This window comes from Eulemur rufifrons, chromosome 15 (genome assembly GCF_041146395.1).
Source record: "Eulemur rufifrons isolate Redbay chromosome 15, OSU_ERuf_1, whole genome shotgun sequence".
NCBI lineage: Eukaryota > Metazoa > Chordata > Mammalia > Primates > Lemuridae > Eulemur > Eulemur rufifrons.
In genome coordinates this window covers 97,762,171-97,772,063 of record NC_090997.1, presented here as the reverse complement: position 1 = coordinate 97,772,063, position 9,893 = coordinate 97,762,171, and the positions used below count along the sequence as shown (strand labels likewise).

General features: G+C 35.9%; 1 protein-coding gene across 2 annotated transcripts in view; it reads right to left on the bottom strand.

Moving 5' to 3' along the window:
- Positions 1–2,151: 2,151 nt before the first annotated feature.
- The window catches only part of OPRM1 (opioid receptor mu 1), a 43,128-nt gene continuing 35,386 nt past the window's right edge, over positions 2,152–9,893 (bottom strand). For both annotated transcript variants that reach the window (XR_011235507.1, XM_069487638.1), the window contains one exon: positions 2,152–2,252. Coding sequence is in view for 1 of the 2 variants with exons in the window: in XM_069487638.1 (XP_069343739.1) it covers positions 2,193–2,252 (60 nt within the window). In the remaining variant the exon portion in view is untranslated. The remainder of the gene's footprint in view (positions 2,253–9,893) is intronic.

Sequence of the window (9,893 nt, the reverse complement as noted above, 5' to 3'; positions counted from 1 at the left end):
CTGGGCATCGGAGTCCACGTTCTAGAGACAGATAGGGATCCTATTCTTATTTAGCTACCATAGCCAATGAGATGCAGTAAATCACAGAAGGTCAGCAAGTCAGTATGAACTGGCTGACTGTAAGTGGATCATTGATTCTGGCTGAATAGGGAGGATTTGCATGGTTGCCAACTGCTCCTGTTGTGTTTGGATTAGTACCCACAATATGGTGGTGCAATCCATGCATACCATAAGAAAAGAAGCTAGATGGTATCTGAAATAAGACCTATTAGTCCTCACAGGGACTTATTCAATTGGGGTCTGGGATCCTGGAGTGCATGCTTGTGTTTAATACTGCAGACTAACCTCAGCTAGTGGATGGGATTCTGTTGATATAATAATAACCTTAATCCAGTATTAATTGAAATAAATGGAACAGATTTCGTCCTAGCCCTTGTCAATATGCCTAATCCAAATTGCTGATAGGGTGGCATGATTTTTAGGTGGCTGAAATTTATTTAAGTTCAGCCAAGAAAATGCTGGGCTGACCTGTGAATTACTAGGAGAAGCAGGCCTCTGAGCATCCCTGCCCATTCTTGCTGACTGAGTTGGACTGCAAGACCTCATTATCTTCTGACCCTGGGTTGTTTCTATAGCTAGTCATATAGTCAAATAAGAACCTTAACTGCTTGACCACATGAGCACCACAGCATGACTACTTTGTGACTCTGGCTCCCTGGTAGGAGGATTGGTTTGTTTACTGCTTGCCAACAAAAGATGATGAACCCTTCGCTCTGAGCTCCTCAACTGCAGTGCAGCCCATTGTGTACGTAGCAGCAATCTGGGTTCATTGTATCACATCATGAGACATAAAGGCAAGGGAACTAGTGTTACCATGTTGCTACTCCTGCTGTTTGCTCTGCTGTGAGTAATAAATGGTTTTCTCTGGTCCATTGAGTCACATCGTCTATTTTGGGCACCCATTGAGTTGTGACAAGCCAACCTGCTTGCTTGCTAAGATATCTCCTTTAGAGTTTTGCAACTCCCTGCCATTTCATAAGGCCAAGCTTCTCTTCTGACAATTACCATAGTACAGTTATACATTTTCATAGATTTGACATTTGATCTTAGATCTACTATTTATATACATACACTAGATATATGGATATAATACTATTCTCTACCATCAGTTTTCCATTTTTGATAACAGTTTTTTAAACTATAATTTTTCTAGGAAGTCAACTAGCAAATCCCCCAGGGCTATTTTTTGTCTTATTTATAAAATAAAATGTTTGAAAAGCATTTTAAGGTTCAATGAAGCTTATTGAAGGCACTTTCTCTCTTTAGCCGTGCAAATATTGGTGTGTATTTCCTGCAGTTTTGGAGCTAGAGGAACTTTAAGAGATCATCTTTTCCAGCTTTGTCAATCTATGAAGACAAACAGAGCCTTGAGAGGTGAAGTGACACGCCCAGGTGTATCAGAGGAGGAAAGCTGGTTGAAAATTATTATTTTGCAGCCACTCTCCTGCACTTCCATTTTCCCTTTCCTATTTGTGGAGCCTTCCAAAGTTGCAGTTGAAGCCAATAACAGACTTGGGTACTTTTGAAGCCGATCAGAGTTTCAGCCAGTAATAGGCTTCAAAATCTTATTCATCACAGGAACCATAAAAACAGCCACACAAAAAACCTGCGGAGTTCATGACTCAGAGGCAAAGATCTCCATGTACCAAAGTAATAAGAAATTCATCTCTTCTCCCATTGTCTGAATCAGACATAGTGGAATCTAGAGTACAAGGGGTCCAACTTCAGTAAAAGAGAATTCAGGAATAGGTGGAATAATTTGGTAGTTCAAAGGATCCAGGCTTAATCTGCCATATGCTTCCTCCTGCTTTTACTATGGACTAATTTTGTTCAAGAAGATAAATCTTTTCTCTTATTAAAAAAAAAAAAAAAAAAGCTTTGCTGGTTACATTTGTTGTCCACTAAGGGGAGCTGGCCCCTGGAGTCCGAATGGGGTAATCAATCGAACCCAGAAATGAACCTTAATTCTTGAGCAGTCAAGAGGCTCAAAACTCCTGCGTGTGAAGGGGTCCCTTACGCAATCACTGGCTGAGATGCAGAACTCACGCAAGTGGTCATCAGCACGGCTTGCACCAGAACCCAGGTTCCCTGGCTTCCAATCTTATGTTATTTTACAAGAAAAACTGTCATATTCAACCTTTGGTATGCTTCTCACAGTTGAGTGTAGATGACTTGTAAAAGAAATCCATTTTCTGTAAAGATATTTCATTCAAAACAGAAGAATGTGTCAATTATAATGCTTATTCTTAGCAATGTGTAGTTTAATTCAGTGAAAACATATCCTGAAGCTACATAGACTTTTTTCCTTTTAATTATAACCAGAAAATGTCAAGCTTCAAAACAAAGCAAAGCAGAAGTGAAAACCCAAACAAAATACAACCTGCCTTATTCTCAGAGAGATGAAATTTTAGTGTCTTGTTTGTGTACTGAAGTGTTTAGATATTTTAAATGGGTGTGAATAAGAGTTTCACAGTCAATTTTAGGATTCTGCTTCATGCCTGGAATTATGAGACATTGCCATTTATTCCAATGAAACATTGAATTTTTAATAGATTCATGACTAACTGGGACTGATGATCTCCAGTGAACTTTTCAAAACTGCTTAGTAAAACCTTCATTCTATGGGATGTTATAAAATGTTTCTTGAAAAACTGAACCTGTGCTTGGATAGATCTGAAAATTTTGGTTTAAAAAATGAATTGGATACGTATGCAATACAAACATGTACACACACATAGTAGGGTTTTTTCAAAGCCTTTTAAATACTATTTTGCATAGCATTAATCTCCACGACCAAACCTTATTCAAGGAGTCATTCCCTCTGACTCTGTAATCATCCAATCTTAACAACTGAATTCTCTCAATGTCCCTTTCATGTAGGCAGAATACTGATGTTTGAACATTAGAGACATCTGGTAGCAAGGAAATTCCTGTGTCTCAAAGTTAAGAAAAATCTTTCCAAACTCATCCAGTTGTATACAGTAAGTAGGTACATATTTTTGTATGTCAATCATACCTCAATAAAATGATTTTTTAAAAAAGATTCTGTCTTTGGTTGTATTGAAATATCTTTCCCGGTAACTTCTACCCATTGGCTTTAATTACAGGGTTATATTGGTAAGTCCATTTTCCTATTCACATTGCTTTAAGTATATGAAGATAACTATCTTGACCACTCTGAGTCTTCTATTTCCCCAGGTAATCATGTGTAGTTACTTTAACTCCCTTTACCATCTCGCTTATTCATCCCTGAATGCAATCTAGTTTGCTTGTTTCATTTCTGACGTGCGTTGTCTGTTAGAGGGGGCTGACATTTCTTTGGTTTTAGATACTAGATTCTATTGATATGATCTATAATTGCAGCAGTTTAGATGTCCTATATCATACTATTGGCCCATGAAATAAAACCCTTATGACATTTTTCATATTTGTTATCACTCACATTCTATATTTCTATAGTTGGATGTTTGGATGAAAATTTTTCTCTATTAACTACTATCGTATCATCTGGATTATTCAGCATTTCCCCACTAATTGGGACTCCTAAGATGGGCATCAGTTAAAAGTTTATATACCTACCTCTTTGCACCTTTATATCTAGATCATAATTAAACATAGTATAGTATTACAGAAATTAACAAAATCTCATCAGATCTATTGTTAAAAACGCTATTGATATAGGGTTTACCTGATTTCCCTGTCCAGTAATTCTCTAAGCGAATAAAATTTGTTTGGCCATAACTAATCATATCTTGCCTCTTAGAGGTTACTTGCTTCCTTTCTAAGTGCTCTCAAAATACATTTTAATGATCTGATCTAGATTCTGAAAACAATCTGTACAAAGCTAAATATTCTGTGGTTTTTAGTTGCTACAATATTCTCATTAAACTTGGGGCTCTATTTCTTTTACCCTAGTTTTTCTGGGACTCTTCCTATTCTTCTTTGTTCAGAGATTATGATTTGTGTTTCATTAACTGTGTTTCATCTACAACTTCTCTTAATGTTTTAATATCACCCAGAGATTTGATCTCATTCAGAGCCTCTCAGGATTCTCTAACAATATCATCACCTTTATTGGTCTTTAATTCTTTCTTAATAATGTTTCAAGCTGAAGATCATTTTCTCTGAAAGAGAAGCTTGAAGTAATACAAGGGTGAAGAATTGTGCATTTCCCTTATCTTCCATTAATATTGCGTCATTTTCTTTGCAACTGGTTAGCAGTTTAGAAGAAAGCTTTCTTGTTTTTAATTTCAGAATATTATCGGGGTACAAATGTTTTGGTTACACAAATTTTCTTTGAGAAATCAGTGTGATGTTTCAGAGAAGGATTAGATTATAGTCAGCATACCTAGGGTCCAGTTCCAACTTTCTTAGACACTGCATTAATGACATCACAACTAATTTGGATCCTGATATTTCTTCATCTATTAAACATAGTTAAACTGGTTAGAGCAGTGCTTCTCAACTGATTCCCCCCCAGGGGACAGTTGGCAATGTCTGGAGACATTTTGGCTGTCACAGCTGGGGGTAGGTGGGTGCTGTTGGCATTTGGTATGTAGAAGCCAGGGATACTGCTGAACATCCTACAGCGAGTGTTTCCGCACAACAAAAGATCGTATGGCCCCAAATGTCACCAGTGCCAAGTCTGAGAAGGCTTGGGTTAGACCACCTCATGATCTCTTCTGGCAAATTCTTTCATTCTTTTTAAATGTTCTTTATAAGAGATGAAATTCAATTTGGGGGGAAAAGGAAAGGGAGATGAAAGCACTAAATCCTCATTGAATGGCTTAGAATAATAATATTCGCCAGTTGCCTGACACTTTGCATGGATAATCATATGTCATGCCACATCAGACCTAAGTGGTAGCCACTATAGTTACCACCTCTCTTACACATGAAGAAATTGAAACACAGAAAGCTTCAGAAACTTGCCCAAGGATATCCAGCTGGTCAGTGGTAGAATATGGGAAAACAGCTGAGCCATCTAAAGTTTTAAGATTTTATACTACATCTGCTATTCTTATCAAATTGTAAAGTTTCCCCTTACCTGCTGACATTTTGAAAATTAAATTTACATATGCTAGAGTTTATATAAAATGTAATTATCTGACTTTTCTATAGTTACAAAAATTTTCTTAAACTGTATTTAAAACTAGGTATTTGGAAATACTTCACTATCATCTTTTACATTTAGTAAAAAAGGGCATTGAATAGCAGAGAAATGTTCAGTTTTAAAATTCTATGAAAGAGTGATATGTATCACTTCCATTTCCAAAGAATAGCTTAAGGAGAACATTTTTTTTTAAGTTGAAGTTTTGAATCTGAATAAGCCTATATTTAATTATACTTGGAGATTTTTAAATATAAGCACATCTTAGCGAACATGATAGAAAAGAATGAAAGAACAGCAAGAATGAGATATTCTTGCTAAGTTGCTAAATTAGGGTGGGTTTAATATTAATAGATGATTTTATTGTCAAATGTATAGCAGTCATATCCCATTCCACATTCACTATTCACTGCATTTTTTTGTTGTCAAAGTTTTTTAAAATTTTCTTTTATTTTTCTTGACTAAGGTATTCTTATTTCTTAGCGTCTTCCTCCACAGACTTTGCTTTTCTAGCGCATGTCTTAGGGGAATCCATTATATCACAATAAGAATTTTTTTGTGTGTGCTTTAAGGAATTTAGGTGTAACATTAGGAACTCTGGATTATATACACAAAATCCCCTAAACATATATTTATAAAGGTTTGATAACATGAAAAAAATAGAAACAGTCTATGTAGGGCTTGGTAGATTTTGTAGATTTCTAATATTCCTGGAATTTCTTGTGTTTGTATATAAAACAGAGTAGCAGGAAGAAGGTCGTTGATTTCAGACACAAAATGGACTCTGTAGATTAGCTCTATTTCCTATCTGCCTTCCTTCCTTTCTTCCTTCCCAATAAATACTATGCTTTATATAGACAAATGACCCAAATTATTTTTCTACATATTTATTCTTAGACTGAGAGGGCCATTATTGCAAATTGCGATGAAACTTTCAGCTTATATTTATTTGATATCTAATAATGGTGTAGAGTCAATTTATCAGGCTAACTATTTATTTGTATGTGTTCCTAGTAAGTTCAGTTGCTGTAGAAAGAAAAAGTGATTCATTTCCTTTGATTCATAAATGGTAAAGCAACAAGTACTCCATTAAATTCATACTTATCTCCCACCCAGGTTGGGGTAATATATTAGTATATACGGGTATTCATTTCTTTAGCACACATAGCTGGTGATGGGCATGTCAACTCACATGGGGTCATGAGAGCTGGCCTTATGACTTTTTGGTATATGTCATGAAAACTATTCATGTTTTGGAAAATAATTATTACACGTATTTTAGCACTTGATATGAATCTTGTTTCTAGCCTCCCCTATCCACACTGGATTTTATTGCAGTAAAGAGTAGAAGCTGTAGAAAATATGGTTCTAACATTTCTTTTCATTCTGAAAAATTTCTATTCACTTCAAACCCAGGCACTCTACTGTAAAAGGAAAATATTCCAACAGTTAAGGAAGAAGGCTGACAAAAGTTGTGGCCCTAGATTCTTGATTTCCAGAAAATAATAATTATTAAAGGAAAATTATCAGTAAGATATAGTTTATTCTAGAAATTTCTAGTTCTCACGACATCTTCCTCAAAGTCATTTTGTCATTTTTGTCAAATTGTAGCAATTTTCAAATGTTTATTTGCACCTTATCAAAAGATACAGCGATCAGAATGACATTCAAAAGTTAATGGCTGGTTTTTGATAGGTCATAGTCATTCAAATGATCCTTTCCTTTAGGGTGAAAGAAAAAATGTAAAAGCAAAACATGTACCATGAAACTGCATTTCAAATTCATAAAGGTAGAAGCAAAAATAAATATGGTGTTGTAGAAAGTCAAAAGAGAGAAATAGGCACCTTTCATATTTAGTTCCCAAAACTAACTATGTGAGCTAGAAAATAAAGATTAACATGTTCCAAAACACTAAATCTCAATAGTTAAGAATATTTTCATGATAAATGGCTATAAAATGGAAATTCACCTCTTAAGTTTAGCCAAATAAGATGACATTTCATTTTAACTTAGTGTTTAAAGAAAAATATGTTGCTATATTTTTATAAGTTAGTTACATTAATTGGAGCAGTAAGTACAAGAAAATATTGTACTAATTATACTAGCTAACCTAATCTTTAAAACTAAATCTCCCTGAAAGATCACTGATAAGACATCACTCTGAGGAGAATGAGAAATAAGACTAGGGCATAGCAGGGCACGTTGATTAAGAGCCTGGGTTATAAACCAAACTTAACTGGAGTCAATCCTCAGCCAGTACTTTTTGACAACGACCTTGGGCAAGTAGTTCCTTAAATATTAGTTTCCTCAAATGGAGAGTAGAGATTATAATCCACATCCAATATGATTAAATAAGATATCCCATCCCAGACACAAACTGGTCAATGAATGTTGTTATTAATAGTTTTAAAGCCAAATATTTTCTGAGAATGAACATATTTTTGATTAAATAACATTTTCACTCCCAGATTGTAATTTATAGAAACATATGAAGTTCTTCTGCTATTTATGAAATATTATTCATTTTAAACCTAAATAAACTCTAATTCCAGACACAAATAAAGAGGCACACCCATATCATCCATGCACACACAACACACACACACACACACACACACACACAAGTGGAACCATTTTCTTTTTAAACTATAGAATCGAAAGAATAGCCATTTTGATTTCACTCACAAAACATGCATTATGTTGTCCAGTGGTAATTTTGTGAGCCATTCTCATTTGGAGTTTTTGTCATAACATTGAAATAATTTCTTTCCCAGATTAGCTCTCCACAGATGTCTTGCAAAAAACTGAAATCCGGCCTTGAGAGTTACAAAGTTGATTTTAAAAGTCAGGCTTCTGCTTTTAGTTTAGCTGGGGATGATATAGTTTTATAGTTAATCCAAATGCAAAGCATCTCCTAATTTATGGACCTGCTACGTGTATTAAAATGTTAAGAAAATGCTTTAAAAATAGTAATCAAAGGGTTTAGGAATGGACTTACCATAGTAACAAAAAGGAATTAGCCTGACATACCATAATGTTAGTTTTATTGCTATTATATTACTTTGTTTTAAAAGACTCTCTGAGAGATACATTAGAATATGAAGGCTTTTTCCAAGGATAACTACATTATTTTGCAAAATACATGGTTTATTTGGTGAAAAGATTCACGTCAAACAGCTTGATTTAAATGGTTACCCAGGTTAGATAAAACAGTAAATTAGGTAGTGTTTGGAGATGAAGTTACAGTTTAAACCAGAGTTCTCAGTTTAGTGTTTTATTTAAAACGTAGATTCTTGGACCCTATACTCACACAGGGAACCAAAATCTCTTAGAGAAGTTCCTAAGAACTTACACTTTTCTGAAGCTCATAGAGAAGTTGAGAATCTCTGGCTGAGACCACACAATTATAATTGAGTGCAAAGTAGCACTGTACGGGAAGTCAGAGAAAAGCTTTGAATTAGTATTAGAAGCCTGGGGTGATTGTCTAGATTCCGCCGCTTACTGGCTGTTTGATCTTAACCTCCCAGAGCATTCATTTTCTCATGTTTACCCATCAGCACTGTTATAGGATGAGATGTGACAGTGCTCATGACAGCACTTTTATATCTGTACACCATCATACAAATGTAAGATAGCTTGATTACTATGGTTATAGTTAGTACTAACTGCTTAAACAATAATCCAACTGATCCAGTAGAGTTGTTTCTTTTCCTATGTAATGTTAAACGTTTTCAAAAGTCACCTATGTGTCGAAATAGAAAATGCATTAGAGAATATGATTGGGGTGGAAACCAAGCAAGGAAGTCACGTTAGCAGTGGCCAACCTCGCAGGTCTGAGTTGGACCTGAAATGATTTCAGAAAATGGGGGAAGTGGAGTTCAGTAAGACAACAGCAGGGTGGGACATGTGCAGAGAAATTAAGTTGCACTGAGAGTAGCTGGCAAATGAATGCCTACACCCGAGTCTACCTAATAAAGATCTAGAAGCCATAAAGACAACAAGCAGAGCATATGTCAGGCAGGGATGCTACAGCTGGAGCAAGAGGCTGAGCCCTGGCATGCACAAAAACACATAAGAGACCATCTTTTTTCTTTTCTCATACTTAGCCAGGGAAAGACCTCTTTAGGGCACTGAATCCAGTTCTTGGTCTTCTCATCAAAAGTTCTTGTTAAAAATAAAATTAGAACACAAGGACAAATGTATCCAGTTTTTTGAAAAGTATAACTTTTGATCAGAGTACTAAAAGCTGGGGAGGAGAAAAGGAAGAAGCCCTACCATGAATCTTTTCCCATTACTGATGGTGAGCCTGGAATGTTGTCAGAGCATTACGCCGCAGTCATTTAGGTTGTCTGTCAGCTGGACAAGAAAGGGGTCATTCCCACCACCCTCCACATCTCCTGAAATATCATGAGCTTTCCCATCATTGATTCATTCATTCATTCCACAGATATCTGGGGAGTACTTTTTAATCTGCCAAACGCTGCTAGGTAGATACTGGAGGTACAAGAAAGAGCGAGACAGATGTGGTTCCTGCTCTCAGGGCACCACGGCTTGCCTGTCCCTTACAGCATGTGCTTGCTGTAGATTGTTAGCAAAACTGGCCACAACTGTTCCCCTCCCTATAATCCACATCCCTTTGCAATGCGATTGCAGCTCCTATCAGCGAGAGGTGAAATCTATTTTCCCACTCCTTGAATCTAGGTTGACAAGGTGATTTTATTTG